Source organism: Desmodus rotundus, chromosome 10, assembly GCF_022682495.2.
Source record: "Desmodus rotundus isolate HL8 chromosome 10, HLdesRot8A.1, whole genome shotgun sequence".
Taxonomy (NCBI): domain Eukaryota; kingdom Metazoa; phylum Chordata; class Mammalia; order Chiroptera; family Phyllostomidae; genus Desmodus; species Desmodus rotundus.
Window position 1 is genome coordinate 9572266 of NC_071396.1, and position 24263 is coordinate 9596528.

Genomic DNA, 24263 nt, shown 5'->3' on the forward strand with positions numbered 1-24263 from the left:
ATCCAACCCTCATGCTCAGGTTGCAAACTCAAAGTTAACTTTGAGCAAACACACAAAGAGAAACTCCACCAAAGGTCCAGTCAGGAAGGCTGGGGTTGGTTTCAATAAACTTGGCAAACCACAGGTGGCCAGCTCTTTCTTATCGGAGAAAGCTGTAGCTCTCCATCTCTCCTTTCACTGGGAATGTGCTATTATTTCTATTATTTCTACCTGGTCGCCTCAATCTTTCGAAACTGTAGTGTCCGTGGAGATATTTTATAATGCTCCCTCTAATGCAGAGGTGTCCAACCTGCGGCCCACGGGCTGCACCCAGCTCAGGATGGCTATGAATGTGGCCCAACACAAAATCGTAAATTTATTTAAAACATTATGAGATTTTTTTGTGTGATTACACGTTGCAATGTATTTAATGTGTGGCCCAAGACAACTCTTCTTCCGGTGTGGCCCAGAGATGCCAAAAGTTTGGATAGCCCTGCTCTCATGGGAAGAGAAACTCTCAGATTGTTAAAATCTCCCGCCCTCCCTACCATTGTGCAGAAACAGGAATACCTGGAAATGTCCTGTATCTTTCTATGGCACATGCCCTTTGCACTAGAGCAGCCTGGTGGTTTATCCTGTAATAATTTCACGCCCATTCACAGGTTGCCCATACCCACATTTTCTATCACGCGTTCTTTTTTTCTCTTTAAGCTGGAAGAACCTATTGGCAATCAAGTTATAGGTGACTGCCGATCAATTATATAGTACTCCATACAGTTACTGGTCAGAAGGAAGGACAGTGGATCATTTGTCCCTTCCCTTCCTATTTCAATGTGTCTCCATCTAGCCAATAGATTCCATCCTCGCTACACGAACACCAAAGAGTTCAACCTGAAGGGAAAATAAAATGGGGCAATATTCCTTGGGGAAGCCAAACAGCTTTTGACATCTCTCTCCCAAATGGCTCAAGGTCTTTTGGCAAAGGGTGTTTTGTCTTCAAAAACATTGGCACGGTGGTATCCTCACCTGGGGTCCCAACAGTTTCCGGAGCGGTCTCCCTCACTTCCTATTGGGAACAGCTGGGAGATGCTATTTACTCCCTAACGGCTGTACTCTGCAGCCCACTCCCAGACCGCGACTGGGAGTTCAAGGTTGGAACAATGGGGCCCATCCACTGTCACGTGTATAGAAAACGCTGGGTTCACTTGCAAGGAACAGACGCTTGTTTCTGTTATCCTATGACGTTATTAGGAGTGTTGTTAGCAAGATGAGTGTGGGCCCCCCAGTGATAAGATAATTGACAATAACCCTTGAACTTTCTTGGTAAGTTTAGTGTTATCTCTTTGGGCCAATGCGTGCTCGGGGTGGGGAAGGAGGTTTGATGGGAGACTGAGGATAGAAGTGACAGTGACATTTGCCTTTTCTCCTTCTCTCTCAGAAAAACAACGGTTAAGAAATGTAAGACAAACCCAGAATCTAATTTGATGTCAATGATTCAACCAGATATCTACCTCTCCAGGGACAGAGGCAACTTTGCATATTCCTTGGTGACGGCTTTATCAACTCCGCCTTTTGCCTAAAAATGTAGGAGTACATTTGGGGACAGTGTGGACTCTACTTGCTCCAGGATGTTCCCTGTACAGAATCCACAAGAGTAGCTCGATCTTCCAAACTTGTCCTTTCCTCTGTAATGTGAGGAATACCTTATGGGTGTTCTATGAAAATTAAATAAAAGTTTACACATACAGGTATATATCCTATATATCAATGTGTGATGCAATATCAATATTATTTGTATATAACATCTAACAGTGCCTGGAACCTAATAGTTGCTCAACAAATCTTACTTATTACCCTCCTCTCTTCTACGAAACTCCTCCTCTTTTGCTTCTGCATTGCGGAGGTAGTTGGATATAAAAGACAGCTGATTAGGTTAGTGGTCTGGAACGTGGGAGCAACCTGACTTCCAAATGACTAGCACATATGACGGGTTTCCTGAATGGATGGGGAGGGAAAGGAGGAAGAAGGAGGGAGGGAGAGAGGAGAAGGAAGAACACCTGGTCCAGGTATTACTTTATGAAGCCCATGCTCTCGAAGGTTTATGTCCTCCCCAAGGGAAAGGACAAATGAACTTCCCATTGTGAAATTCGGGTTGTTTTTTTTCTTCTTATGGGCACTTTGCTGACTAGCGGTTCTTTAAATGCATGGTTTTACTTAATCCACACAACACGCCTGAAGTCACAGAGACCGAAATACCAATTTGTCTGATTCCAGAGTCTTCTCTTTTCATGGTATCGTCCTGCCCATAGTGAAGAGGCTATACTTTTCTAACAAGGAAACAGTATCTTCCAGAACTATCAGAGAAAAAAATCACTTTTGTTGTTTGTTTTGTTTTAGTCTCAGATCTGTCATTTGCTAACCCTGTGACCCCGGGGTGCTCACAGTTATTTGCTGAGCCTCAATTTCCTCTTGAGATAATGTCTGCCATTGCTAACCCCCCAAGATTGATGGGAGGGTCTAACAGAATAGATTGTAAAGAAAAATAACCTTTGTAAATGGGAAAGCTTTAAACACACGAGAACCTATCAGGGGCACATTTATACTAAGGTGTACATGACTGATATCAGATCATGCGCTGAGTAGAGACAGAAAGGGCAAAGTAAGGAGAATAGGACACAGTAAAATATTCACACAGAGGGGTAAGAGGCCACAAGAACATACTGGAGACATTGGAAGGACACATTTCAGCTTCTCCATAGCTTTCTGGAACTAATCTTACCCACACCCAATGTGGTCTTCTTTATTCTTCCACATCCTGTTTCCATGTCAACCTAAGATTCCTGAGTCCATACAATGCTCCTCACCCCCAACCACACATACCCATCCCTGGGGAAGAGATCCTTCCCACGGCAAATATGTCCAAACCCAGCAGCCCCAAAGCTGGCTGAGCGCTGGCTGAGTTCAGGGCTATTCTGGGGCAACCAGTGTGCACACTGATAGGGGAGGATTAATGAGACAGTCGGCTCATCCATGGCGATTACAAACAACACTGGAACTATTCTGGAGCTGTTTCTATGCGCAGAACTTGAACTGCTCATAGTCCCCCTCGCTCAGAGACCCGGGGGGTAATGGGGGCCGTGTTAAAAGGAGAAGCGGCCCAGCGCAGCCGCATCTGCGCTGAGCCGAGCAGACACAGTTGAGGATCAGTAAAGGGGGGATTTAGCTTCCACCTGGAGGATTTGGGCGTTGCTTCACTCAAGCTAAATAAATGCCCCGGCCTTTCAGCCCCACACGGGCTGGCAGATCCAACGCCGGGTTGAAAAAACACGTTAGCTCCAGGGAAGCTCCTTGACATTTATGAGCCTGGGTTTGAGGCCACAGGCTTGCCACCGATCCCTTTTGAAAGGACAGCTCAGCTTAGGACGGAGGCAGTGCCACGAGTCTAAACTTTACATTTGACCAGAACAACTTTTAAAAAAGTTAAGTTTTTTTTCCACGATATTGCTGAGTGGCTGAGGAAAAAAACGAGTATTTTCTCCATTCTACAGATTTTATTGTCATCTGTACTTTCTAGGCATTGGCTGGAGAGTAACATCGGACCTGGTGGCGGAGCCCACCGTAGATCCCAGAGAGAGCCATCCTGAGCAACTGTGATCACCTGTCTCCATGGTGATCATCCCTTTGTGAAATGCATGAGGCTTGCGACTCCAAGTGTGGTGCTTGGGGCAGCAGCTTCACCCCCTGCAAGTGTGGTAAGAATGCAGAATCTGGGGCCTCTGATGTTCTGAACTAGAACCTGCCTTTGAACAAGGTCCCTAGGACATCTGCATGAACATTCAAGTCTGAAAAATACCCTCCAGGAGGCTGCTGGCCTTGCGTCTGGGAGGGGAGTGAATATGAGTAAGCTTGCCCTGGCCGAGTGGCTCAGCTGATTGGAGCATTGTCTAGATGGGCCGAGGTTGTGGGTTCAATCCCCAGTCAGGGCATGTGCAAGAGTTGACCAATGGATATACATGAATGAGTGGAATGAGTGGACCAACAAATAGATGTCTCTCTCTCTCCCTCTCCCCCTTCCTCTCTCTTTAAAATCAATTAAAGTATATCCTGGGGTAGGATTATAAAAGAAAAAAAAACACTAACAGGCAAAGCATGGGGGGATGTGTTGGCTGGGATGAAGGTAACTACAGGTGAAATTCCATTACTACCGTGCTAGAGGAGACGGAAGTTCGCCTGAACAAAGGACGCCTCTTATACTTTCACATCCCTCCAACTGGGTGGGTTAAAACAACAGAATTCATTCTCCTACAGTGTGGAAGCTAGAAATCCAAAACCAAAGTGCTAGCCTTCCTTTTGGAGGCTCTGAGGGAGAACCTGTTCCGTGCCTCTCTCCTAGCTTCTGGAGACATCCAGCAACCTTTGCTGTCCTTGGCTTGGGGCCGCATCCCTCTGCTCTCTGCCTCCCTCTCTGCACGTGGCCTTCATTTCTTTCTGTGTCCAGCTTTTCCTCCTTCTTTAAGAAAACCAGTGATTGGATGTGGGCCTGTCAGACTCGAATATGACCTCTTTAAAACATTATTTTATCTGCAAAAATCCTGTTTTCAAATAAGATCACATTTACAAGGTCTGGGGTATAAAATTTCAAAAACATCTTCTTTGGCAAACACAATGCAGTCTATAATATCCTCATATTTTATATACTTCAATTACAGGATATCGAAGGGGGAGCAGATCTCAACCAAAAGGGGAATGAAACCACCCGAGAATGGATAATGTAACACCCAGGGCTATGTATCTCCTCTTGGAGAGTGGTAGTGTGTTTCAACTGAAGAAGTGATAGTTGTATCTTATTAGGTGTAAACATCATTTTCTAATGTCTGTTTGGAAGTTATGTACGGCTCCAAGGAGTATAGCTAGGTGCCAAATTGGCAAGGGTGGACTGTGGTGTCTGGTACAGCATCGACTTAGCTAAATCAGAGACTGCATTTTGCAGAATCCCCCTTCCTGTCTCACGCCGGATTAAGGGTAGCCTGAGGAGGAACATGCATGAGATGGGGAAGGTGGACGAGAAGCAGCAGCCATTATACTCCGGACTGGGCACCAGGCGCTATTGCAGCTAGTGCACCTGGGCACCGACCTGGCAGCTGACCTTGACTTTGAGCTGCAGCGGTGACTGCAGCTCTTAGGACTCCCTCCAGAACTCCTCCCTCGATTTCGCAAGTCCTGCACCAGGTCCACGTTCAGCTCCGTGGCAAAGGGCATGAGATCCTTCTCCAAAGTCACCCACAGCATGGAGGCCAGTAAAAGGCAAGAGTAGATTCTAGCTTTTCCTCTAATTCCATTATTTCTTGTTCTCCTCCACTTTGTGCCCAGGTTTTCTCCCTGTGAGCCTTGCTGACCCCCAGAGACCAGCCCATCATCAGACACAGAGGCAACACAGTTCCAAGGACTTCTCCTCTGGGTGCCTGGAATGAACTCCTCTTTCTACATCTCTGTGTTTCTCCTTCTGGTCCAACCCTGACACATGGATCATGCACCACTGACAAAGGCTGTCACAGCAGAGGAAACCAGGGGCCACGGAAAGCACTGGCATTACATAGGCTATCACCTCCAGAAAGGCAGGAAGTCTTCTATAGACGTTGAATTTTAAACAGTTTTTCTAAATACTGTATTACTCCCCATCCTTAACAGTCATTTTTGGCCCTCTCTTCCACGCACATCCATGAGTAAAAATGGTCTCCAATTACAGCTTGAAAGCAAACAGCAGCCATCTTTCCTGAGATCAGATGTTCCGTGTTTGGGGAATAATACCTAAATGCAATGTCTGTGGCTCATTTGCGAGAGTCTGTTCACAGACAAGGTGGTGGTCATACCGCGTGATACCTATTCAGTCTGGCCTGCCAGATGTCTTAGCTTCCAGAAGATGGAGTTAGAGCAATAGTATTCTATCGTAGTCAACTTCTGAAGTGCGATTCTGGTCCTGGGTCTTCACCCGGATATAATTCTTTTTGTTTTACTATAAAATCCCATTTTTTCCCATTTTCCGTCAGCAGGAAAATATGATTGCTGGGCTGTGTACATGGCATCCCTTATGCATGTCCCCTTCCCTGCTCTACCTCCCGCCCTTCCAGTCCTTACCCGAAAGTAGCACGAGCTCTTTCGTGAAATGTGAACTCTATATCCTCATTGACCTGCCTCCATTGCAAAGGTATTAACTGTTGACATAAAGTTACATAGAGAAGCCAGACCTGTTGTTCTGTTCAACTTAAGGTAACAATGCCTTCTGTATCTGTTTTTTTTTTCTAATTAGATATATTATAAATTCATTCTATGAAGTCATTAAATTCATTCAGCATGCAACAAGCCTTGCTGGGCAGACTCTGAGAATGAAGCACTCATTAGCCAGAGACTCTGCTTTCTCGGGAAGAAGATACTCAATTATTTCCCAGCTCAGCCCTAAAGCTCCCAGGCACCCAGGGAGGCCCAGAAGCCTGGGGAGTCTGGTTTCTAGGGCAATGTCTTGGTTAATCCATATTATTTTCATGAAATGGTTAACATTCCTCATGAAGAAACAGAGGCTAAGTGACTCACAACAGATTAGCAAAAAAGACCCGAGTCTCTCTCAGAATTCTTGGTATGCTGGCTGGCAGGATTCCTGTCTACGCCAGGACTGTCTCTCTCTCAAAATCATAAAGTTCAAAAGACATCAATCATGGTCATGTATTTAAAGAAGAGAAATTGTATTAATTTTCTTCCTTGCATGATTGAAAAGAAAAAGAAAAAAGGGAATACGTCTTACATTCTATCAGAAATTTAATATTTGGAATTGGAATCCACAAAAAGAAATGTGTGGTAAGCTTAAAAGAAATGTCTAGATATTTTAAATCACTAACTACAGATCCACCCAGCTCCTTAAATATGCTCTACCACCAGTTATTAGTCTGAAGAATATAAAACACCGTACGAGAGATTTACTTTTCACTAACACTGTGGTAAAAGCAAATAATTCAAAACAGCCCTAGGTTAATGCCTGTTAACTTCACTTTTCTCCACTTTTCTAATAAGAGAAAAAGTCAAGTCACTTCTAGTAGAAAAGCTCTTTAAAAAAAGTAAATGTCAAAAAAATCTTGTTGTAACATTGGTAAGCAAATGGTCACAAAACTATGCTCAATGTATTGATATACAATTGAAGCGCCAGAATCCCTCAGCCGTGTTACCTTCTGCAAGTCTCCGTCTGCTGTGAATCTTCCCTGAGGCCAAGGTCCCCTAGACAGCTATTGTCGTAAGATATAGAGAACGTTTGGATTGTATTTCTCCCCTATGTCCACCCCCACTTGTTCATGGATTGGAAGCCCATGGAATGCAAGCCACGTTTTGACCCAGTGAGATCAGGAAGCTGACTTCAGTTTGCTGGCAAAAGAGGAGGAAATGGATATTTGCGGTAGTGCACACTCATGGTTAATGTCACTAAAAGTGCCAAGTGAGCAAGTGGCAATAGAGGGATGGGGAAGACCTTAAGGAATCCCAAATGGCAGATGGTCACAAATATTTATCAAAGAGCCTCTGGGGAGAGCATGGGATTCTACCCAATCAAGTCAGTGACTTGATTGTTGAGCAAAGCTCGGAGGCTGGTATAGAAACCCCTCATTCCTTAACGTGACTTATTCGATGCTTCCCTGCCTAAGAGGCATTACACGTGCAGAAGGTGACGCTGGGGCCATGAGAATAGAGGTGAGCCCTGGGAAGATGCGTTCTGGAGCTCCCTGCTTCCTGATTCCTTCTCTCTGCATCACACTGAGAACAGAGAACACTTTTGCCTCCTCATCTCTCTTTCCCCTAGAAAAATGTGTGTTCCTTCCCAGTTCTGCAACATGGACCAGTTACAGAAGGCAGACATGTTTGACCCCGAGTTGAGGAAAAGAGGCAGAAAAAAGACACGTCCCAAGATGAGTTTCATTTATATAATGAAAATAAATTTTTACACAATCAACAGAAACACACCCAGTTGTTGTTGTTTTTTTGCGAAAATATTTTTAAATAAATTTTTGTCTTTTTTTTTTTTTTTTTTTTACATTCTGATATACATATGTAACAAGGGTTATGGCACTGTAACCAGAATCAAATCCCCCCTCCCCCCCAAAAAAATAAACAAAGGAAAAAGGTGGGGAGGAAAGTAATCAGTTTTAATTCCTTTTCATCTCCAAGCTGGCACATCTGCACTATTTGCCTATCATTTGGCTGCCAGCCCTAACTTGTCCACTCAATACACCCTCGTATTGCACAATGAAGGCATATGGTACAACGGTCAGTCCCTTATTTCAAAATAAATCTCTTAAACCCGGAAAGGGAAAAATATAATAATTCAGAGTATGAAACTCACAAAATCAACAGTATCCTTTGTCTCTTTCGAGAATGTGAAGGGTTCTTAGACCACGTGAGCTGCCCTGATTTCGCTCGGCGCTGGTGAGCAGCACAGGGCTCGGTTTGGTTGGGTTTCTGTTTTCTGCGTGAATGGCCCATGGAGATGCCGGGTCTTCATGATCCCATGTCTTTTCTACTTACTTTTGGTTCTCTTACATTGGTTTAAAGTGTAGTATATTCGGTCTATGAACCTGCACAGACTATATAATCATAAACGCTACAAATAGCTTCAAAGGAAAAGGGGAAGAAACAAGTTTTATTATATATTTATTGTTGGCTTAAAAAAAAGGATTTCGTTAGCCTTCCTTCTTTATCAGTTCTTGGAAGGGAAATCTCAGTGGGCATCAAAAATTAAATTCTTCTCACACTTGTTAAAAAGAAAAAGTTTTTAAACCAGTTTGTATCCATTCACAAACTTTATCCCCATCTAAAAAAAAAAAAAGGAGGAAAGAAAAAGCAAAGAAAGACTCCATTCTCCTTCCTCTTCATCTCATCTCCTGATGGGGAACCGGAGCCCTTCCCGTTCAGGCTGCGGGTGTCACACGACCGTCTCCACGCCCATCAGCTTTGGTGTAAGGATCCGTGGCGTGACCCCGTTGTTCAGGTCTTCCTCAAACTCCAGCAACTGCCCCATGAAGTTGAGGTTTGGGGAGATAATTGGTCGTTTGCCTTTGACGAATTTATAAGCATCAGTCATGGTCATCCGAGTGTGCTTCATCAAGTAAGCGATGACGATGGTGGCAGAGCGGGACACCCCGGCCTGGCAGTGGATGAGAAGCCCCTTCCCACACTGGTGAGCTTCCTCTGGAAAAAGGGAGAGAGGCAAGAGGTGAAGGGCAGGAGACAGAGATGGGAAGAGTGCATTGACTTTCATCTGGCCTTGGCCATGCCATAGTTTGTAGAGAAAGAATATAAGAAAATGGTTTGAGACCCAAGCATAATTTAATGGTTCATTGTGGATGTCACAACCTCCAGAACTGGCTAAAAGCAATCTTGGCATAAATAAGATGCCGCATTTCTACATTTAAAGAGGAGAATAGGAATTATTCATAGTGACAGTTTACTTCACAGGTGATAGCAGCTGACCGAAGCGCAAGCCACAATACAAGTAACTTCCACATTAAACAAGCTACTCAGTAGGCCCTTCTGCTTAAGGATCTTCATTCCAATTGCCAGACTGTGTGACTTATCAAAACTAGAGTTACTAGCAGCCTCTCTCCTACCTGGGATAGAGAAGAAAACCCAGTGCTTTCTTTCTGCTATAGACCTGCTCTGTACAGGAACTGGTATTGAGTAAATGAGAAGTTGAGTCTTGCTAAACGAAGACCGAAGTTAAAGGAACAAAAATCAACTAGAAAGTTACTATATCCAGCTTCTTACAGGAAAACCCTGCTGCAAGGTTAGCTAAAGACTGTGGTCCCCAGGCACAGGGGCCACCTATGTCTGAAATGTTAACCCCTCACCCATGGGAGCCTTTGGCACATGGTGATGACTTCAAAGCTGGAGGAATTTCAGCAACGGATCAGAACCCGGAGCAACTGGAAAGCGCCAGACTTCATACGTTTCAGATACATTCAATACTAACAGCTCAGGAGAATAGCTTGGGGGCACTGCCTGAATGGATTCTTAATGATGCTTCTAGACTAAAAGGCATCCCCAAGAAAGTGTCCCCGAAGTGGTTGGTACCAGTTAGGTGGAGAGCTGGAAAGAACAGCAGGGTAAGGAGAGTCGTGATTTAACTTAAGCTATCAAAAAATGAAACGCTGTGCAAATTTTCATCTTGAAAATCTGTAGATTGGGCTTACTTCTCAGGGAAAATGTACTTCGAGAAAGTAGGTCCCTTTTTCCGTATCGTCTTTTGAGCACACACTAGTTACCAAGAGCCAAGACTGGAAGGCACGGTGGCAAGGAGAGGAGCTACCAAGTGCTAAGTTTGGCCACTGGTCCCAATACACACTAGGCAAGTTCCCAGAGCCTCAAACCTTCTGCCTGCGTAATGGGAATAATACCACCTCACCAGTCTCAGGGAGTGTGGGAATAATATCACCCAATTCAGAAATAAAGAAACGGCAGAGTTAAACCCTGAATCTAGACTCTTTGTAGTTTACTTAGGCGCTCAGTGAATGTAATTATGTTCATAAAATGTGCTGTGTTTGTCCAAAAGCGAGACTACAAGATTTCAGTTTACCCAATGATGTAACAATAAAAATAAAATCAGGCCTCTGCAGGCCGCCAGCTGGAACTATCTTTCGGGTTAAATGCCGTTTGGTACTGGTTGTTCTCCATCTGAATAAGCAGGTAAGCCTGAATACCCCCAAGGAATGGGGGTGCTTTGCAGGCTCTTAGAGGAAGCGTATCTCATGCTACTCACTCAAGGAAAACAATTTCCCAACTTCCCTCAACTGGAATGAGGTCAGAAGAATTGCATCCATAACATCATGTACCAACCAGGGAGTTCCTCATCTACGTGATGGCAACAAACATTTCTTCCTCAGGGCTCAAGGTTTGCTTCAGGTGTTGTTAATAAAGAATGTAAGTGACCTTTGCATCCACGTGTGTTGCCGGTCGGGAATGCACAGGGCATTGTCGACCTGGCCCCAGCTTATTATGGAAGAACCCTGGCCTTGGAGCCAAAGGCCCTGGATTCTGGTCCCTTCTCTGACACTAAATCTCCTATGACCTTGGATGAGTCATTTTTCTTTTCGGAGTTTGGTGACCACTCACAACTTCCTTCTAGACTGAATACTCCACGGCCCTGCGTTGGAGGCACAATTAGCAAGCACTACAGTGGGACAAGGTGGCCAGAGCCATCAATTTGACAGCAAATCCACCAGACCCAATGGCTGTTAAACCCAAGGCTTTTTTCTAACAGAGGGGCACCAAACATGAGTGCATTCTTGCCGGGACACAGGCCAGTAAAAGGTGCTGCCACATTTAGGAAAAGTGCTGGGTCACTCCTTTGTGATAATAAAGGTAGAGACGCTTGAAAAAAAAATTGTTGAGTATCTGCTAGATGCCAGGTGTTCCTCAAATGATCCTTTGAGCCTTACAACAGTTTGCGGCTACAGAAGCAATAAAAGTTAAAGTTAGGGGTAGGGTTCGGCGGGCCATCACTTCCTCTGGAGATTAAAGCCTGCTGTTGCCAGAATGTTCCCCCTTGGGAACCATTCAGGCTGCACCGTCTGGTCTTTCCTACTTCAGTGAGTCAGAGGTGAGCTGTCTCAGGAAATCTAGTACCACCTCGCCAGGGCTCACTTTCATGCCCTTTCCTACCCCGTTTAAGACCTGAGACAAAGCAGGTAGAGAAGACAACTCACTTCCCTCCCCACCTCGTCCTCTCTCTGCTCTGCACCGATGTGTCGGGGAATGATGTTCACTACAGCATTTTGCCTGAGTGACATAGATTCTTCAGAAGCAACCCTTCAGCAATGCCGCCTTTGCCGCAATGTCATGCACAGAGGCTATACCAGCTGCAAGTTCACTGAAGTCAAGGTAAGGGGGGGTGTGGGTGAGTTTGGGGGTAGGTAAAATATACTCACTGTATTTTTATATCCTGCATGGGGCTGAGTTAGACCAGAAAGCCACAGCAGCAGCTCTGGTCTCCAATTTCTTACTTTCTATCAGTTGTTTTACAGAAATTATGTTCTGGAACACATGCCTGCCAGCCCCCCCCCCCCACTTTTTCATTGAGAACTTGAGAGAATGAGGGTTTCTAGTTGAACAGATCCCAACCAAATGGAATGACTGTTCTTTTACATCCATCCGCATGGACCCAGTACACTCGATGGGCTATGACTTAGGAGACGACTTGGGCTGCACCGGGCAGCAGGGCCGCCGGAAAACCACCCAGGCGAGCTTCTTTTACTTGCAACCCAGACATTAATCTTGAACTTGATCTCAAAGCAAAAGCCGGAGGGGAAAGGAAGGTGGCGGAGGGGACTCCCCCATGGGAGATAGTTACCGATGAACTCGAAAGCCTCTTCGAAGTACTGCCGGAGGTTCTGCTTGTTGCTGTCGGTGGCCGGCAGCCGCTTGTAGTTGAACAGGCCTTTCTCGTAGTGGTAGAGGGGCAGGTGCGTGGTGACGTTGATGACATAGCCGATGTTCAGCCGCTGCATGGCGTCCAGGTCCTGCGCGTCCTGCTCGTTGCCCAGGAACAGGAAGGGCAGGATGGGCGTCAGCTCGGCGTTCTCGATGTCGGGGGTGGTGGGGACGGACTGAGGTAGCACGCTGGAGGCCGCGGACGCGCCGCCGCCCGCCTCCCGGCACTCCTGGAGCTGCAGGGAGTTGTCACAGAGGTTCTCATGGTTCTGCTTGAAACTGCTGAGTCCGCCTGCAACACAAACACAGCGAGTGACGACCCTCGCTTGCCCCGTGGGACGGAGGGCGCGCTTTTGCTGATACAGCTAATGAAACGAAATGCAAGTGCGCTTGGAGACTCGGGAGGGGCTTCGGAGGATCTCAGCGCGCCTGGAACTTGGGAGATGTTCTGTGTGTGCACGCTGGGGCGTGGTGCCCTGGAAAGAGGCCACGCGGCCTCGGACGACTTCCATAGCCCGAATTCGATGTGCCTCTAAGGGCCACAGCTCAGTGGCCTGTACAGAACCGGGCCCCCCCGGGAGTGGAGCGAGGCGCGGTGACCCGGCGGGGAACGTGGGCCAGCATCTGGGCCCTGCAGGCACGAAGCTTGCACCCTTCCTACGGTCACCTCACCCGGAGCGACAGCTTTGCTGCCAACACAGCAGAGTGGTCATGAGCAGGGACCTTGGAAGAGCCCGTGCACCTTGGCTGGGATCCCAGTTCCACTCCGTCCTGCCTCTGTCACGGGCGGACGCTAATTTCTCTGTGCCTCAGTTCCCCTGCCTGTAAAATGAGGGTCCTGGCATCTACCCCTTCGTGTGATTGGGGGTCTGGGATGAAGAAATACGCGTCAGGTACGCAGCACGTTGCCTGGAACACAGAGTCGCTCAGCAGGAGTTGGCTGGGTTTATATTGGTAATATTTGTATGATTGTCCACAGGTTCAAGCAGCAGAGGAATGCTTGGAAAAGACACAAACACCCAGGGAGCTGTGAGGTGAGTTTTCCTCGTGATCTCCTTTCTGCTATTCTCCATGTGGATCGCCGACAGTTTCCCACCCCGGTTTTCAGCAGGGCTCCAGTGACAGCAGCCCAGACCCTGGCCCTCGCCTTTCCGTGGCCCCGCGGCCCCCAGCGGGCAAGGAAACCACTAACAGATCCGTGAACACATACTGTTAATCTAGCTTAAGGCTCTGCCTCCTACATGTTACGGGTCCCGTGGAAAAGGCTAAAAACTGTACCATTTTAAAAATGCAGACCTCCCCCTCAACGGGGGGGGGAGAATTACTTATGAGAATATAGCTTAAGGAGATCAGCTGGTTACCTAGTCTCAGGTTCACTACAACATTATCTGTTTTATAGGAAAGGCCGAGTTTAAAAACAAAAATTGAAGGGGAAAGTTAATATAGTCATTCAATGGAACATTATGTAGCCATTCAAGGTTGTGACAAAATATGAAAGCGAAGAGAGTGTTTCTGTTCAATAGTCAATGAAAAAAATCAGTTCGAAAATATCCACCATCCATGTGATCAGAAGTGGAAGGACTACACAAAAAAGAACCATTTGTGTAAGTTAGGAAATTTATGGATCACAGTTTGCTTAAATTTTTCCTTTAATTTTTGTTAGATGCACCACACACTTGGATAAGCCCAAAGGATTATTATGAGGGTCAAATTATTCAATATACAAGTAAGGACTATGCAATCAGACAATATTGCCACCCAATTAGCTCTAATTCAAACCAAACAGAAATAGATACACTCTGGCCTTTCCTTTGAAAAGAGGAGGAAGCTGAAAAGCTGAAAGCTCCCAGAACACAACATTCATACCCCCAGATAGATGCCTTCCATCGCTTCTCGACAGTTTCAGGAGGTAAGGCAGGAAACGAAAGCGTGAACAGGATGTGGCCGTGTTGAAACAAGGACAGGAAGTCTATCTGTCCCCGGGTTAACATATGTCCTTCAAGTCTCATCGGCAGCAACCACAGCAGGAAGCTCCGCACTGTAACCTGGACCACGTGTCTGGGCTGTTTACGGCCAGCACACAGAGCAGGTCGTGTAAACCAGGGAAGTCATATTTTTAGGTCCGGCTATGACCCCAGAGTTATTCCAAGGGGTGATATTAGGATCATATCACTCATCTGTGTCAAAACCTACTGTTTCTTTTTTTTTTCTAACCCTCACCTGAAGATATGTTTATTGATCTGAGAGAAAGAGGAAGGGAGAGAGAAACATCGATGTGAGAAAGAATCATAGATTGGTTGCCTCCTGTATCACCCGACTGGGGATGGAACCCCCAACCTAGGTATGGGCCCTGACCAGGAATTGAACCTGCAGCCTTTTGTTGCATGGGATGACACTTCAACCAACTGAGCCACCCAGTCAGGGCCTACTTCCTCTTTTTGAAAAGAAAAACAAAAACTATAAATTCATTTTAATTGATTTCTAGAATTAAACTCTGCCCTTAAATTGTATTAGTTAATTCTGCTATGAAATCATGGAAAAAAAAAAAAAAAAAGTTTGGGCTAAAGGGATCATTTTTAAAGTAGACGAAAGAAATGGAAAACCTGAAAAATTTCACTAGAGAAGACATCTAAATAAATTGAAATTACCCACTGTCCCCATCACAAGCTCCACAAAAGAGACTAAAGGGGTATTTTAAAATCTGCCCAGCGTGGCCTCTATAAAGTCCCAGCAAACAGTTCCACACTGATTCTGTGATGGGAACCTTAATTCACTTTTTCTTTTCCCAAAGAAAAAGGCAGTTGTTACGCTTCTCCATATAAGATGAGAGGAAAGAACAACAAAATGAACTCAAAAGAACTTTCTAAGGGGGTGGAGAGAGGAAAAAAAGAACTTCTCTCTGTTCTTATTTAGGGTATACAAGCTGTAATTTGTCTTAAAAGCAGCTAGTTTAAAAAAAAAATGCACGCCAGTAAAGCCCCCCACACAGAAACAAGCAGCATCCAGCTTTTTAAAATTCTGTCTCTACACCTCCTTACCCAATGACATCAGCTGGAGGCTCCCCACCTGCCCAGTTGCCATAGCAGTTACACAAAGACATACAATGACATCAGTTGGCATGATATCAGCTCTTTGAGTGCAAACAATACAAGAAGAAGTACTTTGTTTAAGGCCTTTGGTGCAACTGTGTTCTGGGGAGGCAGTGATGTAATATGCTAACAGGTGGCATGGCCCTTCCATTTGCCTAATGGGGAAAAAACCACAGGGGGCGGGGGTGGAGTGGGGGAGAATTCGAGACAGACACACACACGGAAAGATCTGAATCCCAGGGGGTGCTCATGTGCAAAATTCGGGGTATATTGTCCGTTTAAGCCATGTGGGAACTCGGCTCAGAGAATATTTAGAGATGGAGTGGATGCAGAAGGAAATAGCGTAATTCAAACACATTGGCTGGACGAGAAAATTCTCAGTGAAGGGTATGAAGAAACAGTCTTGGGTTTGAGTGCTAGTCTGATGATGAACTCCGGCAAGAGCCCTCGAGAAGGGCCATGCGCACTGTAGGCCCAGTGGTGGTTTTTAGAGTTGCGTCTGTAGGGAGAACGGCTTTCTCCTCTTGCGGGGTAGAATTGGAAGCTAGGAAAGGGGGAGGGAAAGGGGGGGGCTAATAAGGTTTTCTCTTCCAAATCTTCTCCCCCATCTGACCCCATTTTATTCAACTAGGGGCCGAACTAACTGCTCCCTGATGGAGGAGCTGTGATGATTCTGATTCAGTGGAAAGCTAGGATGACGTCGTGTTTGTTACTAGTACCAAAGACCGTAAGGATAGGATAACCAACCACACTGAAGCAGAGGCAGTTCGGCATGCCGGTTAGGGGCAGAGGGTAGAGGCAGATAGACAGCCCCAGGCTGCAACTGTGATTCTGCCTCAAAGGAGCTGACGGACCTGGTGCAATTGTTTTCCCTCCTTAAGCCTCAGTTTACTGATCTGTACAGTGGACACAATATCACCTACCCATAGAATGCAGGAAAGCTGCGGAAATATGTCGATATATAACTAGATGCTTGATAAATAAGGTCTTATTACCCTGCTGTCACCCTGGTCATCCCACCTCCAGCTTCTCCAGCCACACGGCAGCCCTCAGGTCAGCGACTCTGAGTCCAGACGGCCTGGGGCTGCATCCCAGACACGAGCTGTGCCCTGACCCGGCACACATTTCTTACCTGTTGGTTCCCGAGTTTCCCCATACGTAAAAGAGGGATTAAACTGGTTAATAAAAATAAAGTCCTTCAAAGCACTCTCTAACACATATCAAAGCACACGTTTTAATACTTTGGGGAACTGCCCTTTTAAAAATCTTTAAAGATTCTGCTCCCTATAAAGACTCTAATGGTAAGCGAGCAAATGTTCTTGAGTTCTTCCTCTTAAATTTCTATTTAGAAAGAAGTAGGAACCCAAGTATGTGAGCAGTTTTAAAGTTTAAATAAAATGCTCATAAAGAAAGCAACAGCTTCCTGTCCTTCCTGGATGAATATATAGAACTTCATGGCTTTTTGTTTTTAATCAGAACTTCCCCAATCAAGGCCACAAGTGTTTGGATTCCCGTTTTTTCCAGTGGGGTACTGAGTGTTATGATTTAACTTTTCAACCTTCTTTTTATTTTTCAGGTACCCTTTACATTCAGTGTTATTTGGTCTTAGTTTCAGGTTACAGCATAGTGGTTAGATAATCATGTAAAATTGACTGATTGAATAAAACTGCTCCCCTCCCCTGTCTTCCAAGTGTCCCCCACCCCCAGCCCCGCCCCAGGCTGAGTGATCTCCTGAGGCACAACTATCAATGCAAGTATTCCCCAGGCCCAACTGACAATAATAGAGGCGACGCATTTTCAACCCTTATCCCCAAACTAGGTTCTCTGCCAGAATGAGTTTGGTCAGCCCGGGGATGCTGAACGGTACCCCTAAAGGAAAATACGGAGACCCAGAGCTTGCCCAGGAGGTCAGTGAGAGGATGGCCCCACGGAAGCCTGGGATTCACCTTCGGGTAGGAAGCCTCCCTTTGTCGACGCTTTTCGGCTGGTGTTGCTGTTTTGGCTACTGCGGTCCTGGTAACAGAGGAGCCTGTGTGGTGTGATTCGGGAGCAGGGCTCTGCGTGGCAAATTAAAGAAACCACAGCCAAATGCAGAATTCATAAGGAAGAAATTTCCATATTCTAGAGACGGACAGAGCTTTTGCACACCAGGGTTTTGGATTGATGCTAGGCTGGGAAGTGAGCGCTTTCCAGAATTTTAACGAAAACTCTCACTGAAGGTCAGCAAATGGAATTAACCCCTGAGACGCGTGAAGGGGGACTAAAGTTAAACTCTTCTAGAAGCTTGCTGCCAACATAGTGATTGCCCCTTTCTGTTGCCTAGATTTTCCTTACTGGGTAGCTAGTCTTTTAAAGTAAAACGGTCCTTGGATGGTAGCTGTTCAGAACACATACACGGGAGCCAGGCTGCTTGAGCTGAAAATCCAGGCCCCCATTGCTAACTAGCCGTGTTTCCTTGGGCAAGTTATTTACCATCTCTGTACCTCGGTTTCCACATCTGTAATATGGACATGGCAGAAGTATCTAATTCTATGAGGCTCTTAATATGGACAAAATGCGACGCGTGTCAGATGTTACTGCTATCCACGGGGATGGTACTGGTATAAAATGGGGCCCTGATGGAAACCCTCTGTGGGTCCTCCATGGACACTGGAGTACGTCAAAGCAGACAGCCCGACTCTGTTTGCACAAGGACCCTTGTGGAGGAAACAAAGCTTCGGATGCACTGAAACTCTCAGAGACAGAGAGTCAGAGTCACTCCATACTTTTTGGGGGGCAGAAGATCGCCCACTTTAGCAAGAGAAATATTTGGGACGCCAGCTAGTTCCACAACGATTCCTTCTGCTTTTTGTTTTCCACCAAACCATCTCTTTTACAATAGGAATAATTTCAAGTTCATTACCATCTAAACTGTTTCATGATTCTGTCCCCAGGAGACAGGGTATTTCTTTCCTAAGGAGAGTGAAGAGAGCCCATACTGAAAAGAGAGAGTGATTCCAGTGATGGCGCTGTGCTGCTAGGTGTCAGGTAAGAAACAAAAGGATGAAGAAGCCTGTGTTGTTACCCAGGGAAGAGAGAAACTTAAGGGGCCGTGACGGAAGCAGTTTGATGGCGGGGACCGTGAGTCAGAAAGGAGCAGCCCTCTGATCATCTCGTTTTACTGCTTTCAAGTCAAATGACCGCTATTTGAAAAGACAGAAACAAGGACATAAGATAATGCTTAAAACCTGAATGAAGCAAACTCTCATTATCTGGAATCCAACTGAGCACATGTTGATTATTTGGGCAAATACTGTTGGGTTTCCAGGAAGAATTCTCTGTACGTTAGTCCCTCGCCTCGTGGGCTTCTTACTGTCGGATCTCTCCCATAGAAGATACGAGTTATTTATAGTTATATTTTAAAAAGCAACTTTAGAAGGCAGCCCACGAAACAGGAGGCAGCAGGAAAGGAGTGTCACCTTGAATTTAGAATGACGTCTCTGCCACATGTGGCATGACTTTGTGAAAGTTCCTGGGTCTTTCGGCACTTGCTTTCCTTAACTACAGAGTGGGGACACAGTAAGTAGTCACTGAGCAGCATTCCTAGGTTCTGAGACTTGGAGGAAAACACTGACAATTTCACACAGGCTAACCGATAGAAACAAGAGTTAAGCTCCTCAGGCACCTCACCAAAGTTACGGTGAAATGACTTGAACTTGACAACTTGTAAATGACAACACTTATTGGAGGACCTGCCATCCTAAGAGGTACACTGTAATGATCCAATGACATTGGGTGTAAAACACCCTCCCTGGCACCTGTAAGAAGGCAAGCAAGCCCGGTGGCTATTTGGATAACAACGGGCACAGATAACAAGGGCTCTGATCGTCAGAGGCAGGAGGATTACACGAGGCCTCCTGGCTGAAGTAGGTTTTGCTAGAGCCTTGTAGGTGGTACAGTTGGTTCAGAGAACTGGGGAAAACGAGACCATCTGCCAGAGCCAGTCCTAAGCAAGGGAAAGGACGCCAAAGCGTGGCCGCAGGGCACCCCCCCTGCAGCACTGCTCTCGTAAAGGTCATATTCAGTGGTCGTGGGTCCCAGGGGAGACTCGACAGTGCAGGAGGAATTGGCATGCAGAACGGGCTTGGGTCTGTGCTTGGTGCTCCTCTCTGGAAACCTCGTTATATTTATTATTTGTGTCCTAAGGTTTCAGTAGAATTGAAGAGAAAAAAGGACATCTACACTTATCATATAGCCATACATGCATCCTTAGCAAATGTTCTGGAAATTTCTAGAAACTTTAGAAATACATAGACATTGCTTGCATCATCACTATAACTCAGGTTATCCTACTTGTTTTTGTTTCCCTCAGATTATCTGTCCTCCCTGACACCCCAACAATTTGGTAGATTATAAGGATCTAGCATTCAAGAAATAAGCTAATACTTGACTATAACATACACTGAACACAAAAAACAGTAATTTTGCTCCTTCCTAATTTTCATCTAATTTGCAATATGGTTTCAGCTACATTTGGGGTTCTGTATACTTCTACAACTATTTTCAATTATTAATTTGGGGGAGGCGCTCTTATTTCTTATATTTTAAAATATATTGCTTCCTTTTTTGATAGGTAAAATCTTTGTAATGTACTCCACACAAGTAATTTTTTTAAAAATTCCTGTCTAAATATTTCTCTCAAAAAAGGTGAGCTGAGTCAGAAAGATCCAATGATTTAGGAACGGTGATAAACAATGAAGCTTTAATTGTATGCCTTCCAGGAAAAGCTGATCCTGCTTGTTTTTATCCAATTTAAAAGACTCTCCCGGTGCCCACCGCACCCCACCCCCCACCCTCCCAGCTCAGAAGGGGCCTTGGGTGCACACTGCAGAGCTGGTGCCGAAGAGGGCTGGGGGTCCAGGGTCAGCCAGCTGCAGTAGCTCAGGCTACACAAAGAAGTCCTGACCCAGGGAAGGGAGTCACACCTCCGTGCCCCCTTCCTGTGCTTCCCTCCTTAAAGCTTTAATGAGTACCCAGTGTTTAGGATTCGCAAGTTTAATTTGAGTGTATTTGACTAACACAGGCAGATTGTTGGAGAGGCTACTCCACAAGTATGTAAATACAGCCTGTTTCTTTAAATCTGTTACCTCATTTATTTACATTAGAACAGAAATCACTGCCAGAAGCAACAGCTGATGACAGTCATGTAATTTTCCACAAGGACAACAATCAAAAAGCGTTGTTATTTTAATGAACAGAAGACTTTTCTGTGAGTGGGACTCAAAGGGGAGGATCTGTGAGTTCCCACAGCCAGGAAGTCCCCCCGGGTTGTGCGGAAGTCTTTGTGACTTTAAGGAAGAGCCCCCTTCATCCCCTCTTTACCAGGGACAGCTTGGGTCCCTCCTTTTCAATTTCTCCCTCCCTCTCCAGTCTCCTAAACTCTCAGAAGCATAGGAGAGAAAACAAGAGCACAAGCTCCTGGTGGGGGGCGGTGGCAGGGATTCTATCTCGAATACATTTGATACTTGAACTTCCAATGAATCCACAGACTATCTTTTAAACCCATTTGTAAAGGGTCGAGCCCCCTCCCCCGCCCCAGCCACAGGGATGGGCCTGTTAGTGCAGAGAACCCCGTCCGCACATGCGCCTGCCCCTTTGCTCAGGCTTAGAAAGGTTTCATTAAGAACCCCCTGAAGGCAGGGGCCTGGTATAACTGACTTCTCCCCGCCATTCCTTGCGCCTGGACTGGCGAGAGTGCTTTCGGGTGGGTCCAGTTGCCTCCTTCACCCCCAGTCCCTGTCGGAAGGTCACTCTGCACCTGTCTCTGTCACCGGGAGTTCATCTGCCTCTACGTTGAGCTTCACTCTCACTAACGAAAGTGCCCGTGAAAGAAAGTGAAAAGGTTTTATATGCCCGACAGGGCTTTGGGGAGCCATCAAGTGAATGGCTTCCCACTAAGAGGCATGCCCATCACAGTACTGGCTGGGGGTGTGGTGGGAAGAGGGCTGCCTGGACGGCCAAGTTCAAGCCCCGTCCCTGAAAACGTGCAAGTTCACGTTTCCTTCTGCTTTCCCTAAGCCTCCATGTGGACACTTCACCTGGGCTGGCACACACCAGCCGATTCCTGGGGAGAATGGCCCACCGTACACACTCAGCTCAAGCCTCTGGGTTTTCTTAACAGACACACCAGTTGTAGTAACATTTTTTTTTTCACTTTTAGAATCTCTTTTATCTAAGAGCAAGTCCTCTGAAACATTTTGGGGCTTGAGTGACAAGCTGCGCCTTCCCCCTCCCCTCCTCACTCTCTCCCCACTGGTCAGGGTCCAATGGGAGGAGACGGATGATAAACATATACGCCTACAAATAAAAAGGTAATAATTAATTTTAAGAGCCACGAGGTACTCTCTAGCTCCTGGGTGTGTGGGTGGGAGCTAATTAGATTGGACTGACTGGCTCTGGGAAGGGGCCGAGGGGAGGGAGTCCGAGAGAACAGCTGAGGCCCAGAGAACCACACTGGGGCAAAGGCAGGACACTCCGGAGGCCTGGGGTGATTCAAAGGGGCCTAATGTGGCTGGTGAGGCACAAAGAGTGGGCAGGGAGACAGGGACCAGAGGAGGTCCCGGAAGCCTCCAGAAAGCCTCTTAAGCACATTTTGTGGTTGGGGTTTTACTCTAAATTCAGTGGGAGCTCCTGAAGGTTCAGAAGTCCATAAAAGGTGATCAATACATGTTTGAAAGAAAAAGGGAGAGTGAGGGAGAGAAAGGGGTGTCAATCAATAAGATGGAATGATACACCTATACTCCAGCACCTGGGCAGGTGCGTACACTTTCTTTCTCTGAAGGTGTTTTTCATGCCTGCAATGAGCTCATTTATGCACCTCCTGCTTGTACGTGAAGTCCTAACCCCCAATGTGATGGCATCTGGAGATGGAACCTTTGAGACATAATTAGGTTTAGATGAAGTTGTGAGGGTGGGGCCCTTATGATGAGATCAGTGCCCTTATACGCAGAGACTCCTGAAAGTTTGCTGTCTCTCTTTCCCTCCACCACTGAAGGACACAAAGAGAAGGTGGCCATCTACAAGCCAGGCAGTGAGACCTCATCAGACCTAACTATGCAGGCAGCCTGATCCTGGCCTTCCAACCTCTAGACCTAATAGGGTACCGCTTTTAATTTTGATTCTCAGTAGAGCTTACTTGTTAAAAATATCAATTATAATTCTGACTTTCAAAGAACCACACCAAAACTTTTGGACTGGCTGAGAACCTAGTCCCTGGGAGCCAACCCAAGTTGGTATTACATCTTAAAGTCAAGCCAGGAAGGGTCCAAGGTCAGGATGGGGATGTAGCCTAAAGGAGCTGCATGCCCCTAAGAGATAAGACCATGGAGCCTTCTAGAATCTTAGTTCTACTAGCCAGCTACAAGTAGAGAAACCCACTCTTTTCCAAAGACTCTTACCTCTGGTGTAATTATACCTTCCTTGTGAATCAGTGCTGGCCCCTGCCCTCCCTGCAGCACCTCTCCAGGCCAAAGAATATTTTAGCTGGAGGCTTTCTGTGTTTTGGGGAGGTGACTCTATACCTTTCCTGTTCACTAAAAGGCTCAATACTGGTTAATCCATCAAGATGGATTAAGGGAAGGGGGGAAAAACCCATGAGCTCATACTGGAAGGCTGCAGGGGAAGAATGTTAGCAGGAGAGCGCTATAAAACACAAAACTATATTTTTCCCAAGAGCTCAACCACTCTCCATCATTGTTTAATTCTCCAAAGAGAGGGAAAACATTCTTTGCTTTTCAGTGCAGAAGTTTAAATAATGAAGCATTACTAAACAAACAAACAGAGGAAAGCCCAGAAAAGCTATTCATTAAACAGACCCACTGTACAAAAGGAAGACCGTTGCTTAACCACCCACCTCCCCAGAGGACCGACATTTATCTTAGACCCCAAATTAAACACATCACAGCTTCATAGCGAAACTATGTTTCCCAGTGGGATTTAAGTAGAGTCCAATTAAATAAATCTCTGGAAATATCAAGAGCAAGCCTCGAGGGAGAGCATATTTCTACTGTGAAACATTCCCAGTGGAAATTACATTCACAGAAGGTCATCTAGAAACATCCATGGCAAGAGGAAAGGGGGAAAGGCAGGAAACAAGGGGAGGTTACACCAGCGAAGCCCGGTGGCCCCATTGCCCAGTTGTGCATGAAAGCGTATGGCCCACAATGCTCTGTGCATCTCAGCTTGCTTTGGATGAAACCCCCAAGTCCAAAATAACAGCTTTCACAATGATGTGTTTTAGTCTGAGCTGGAGGTCAAAGGGTTGTGGCTTAGGGAATTCAGAAAGTGGTAGGGGAAGGGACCAAGTGCCATCCTCAAAATTTGAGCTGTTTTTACTGAACCAGTGTTTTCAGTTCACAAAATGCATAGGGACAACTTCCTCAAGTCACTGAGTGGAGTTCTATATTTGGCAAGAATACTAAGATTACCGATCAACTGCCAGAAAGAGCAGGCATGAGCTCTCCTTGGACAAGGACTCGCCCCGCTGGCCATGCCCAATAGTCACGCCACCCCAGGAGGGCTGATCTTGGAAAGGTCAGCCTGAAGCCAGGTGAGGCCTCTGTGCACCGGGAGAATCCTGAGGTTGCATCGTATCAGAAGCTAGCATGTGCCCACCTAGTAGACCGCCTACTGAGATTAAGGAGGAAACAATCAAAAGGCCAGGGCATCTCTGAGGAGATGGGCTACAATTCTATACTG

General features: G+C 46.1%; 1 protein-coding gene across 1 annotated transcript in view; it reads right to left on the reverse strand.

The window, feature by feature from the left end:
• Positions 1-7923: 7923 nt before the first annotated feature.
• DUSP10 (dual specificity phosphatase 10) overlaps positions 7924-24263 on the reverse strand; it is a 35003-nt gene continuing 18663 nt past the window's right edge. The window contains exons 3-4 of the mRNA XM_024575965.4: positions 12359-12730; positions 7924-9201 (exon numbers count right to left, since the gene is read on the reverse strand). Coding sequence (XP_024431733.1) covers positions 8936-9201; positions 12359-12730 — 638 coding nt within the window. The 3' untranslated portion in view covers positions 7924-8935. The remainder of the gene's footprint in view (positions 9202-12358; positions 12731-24263) is intronic.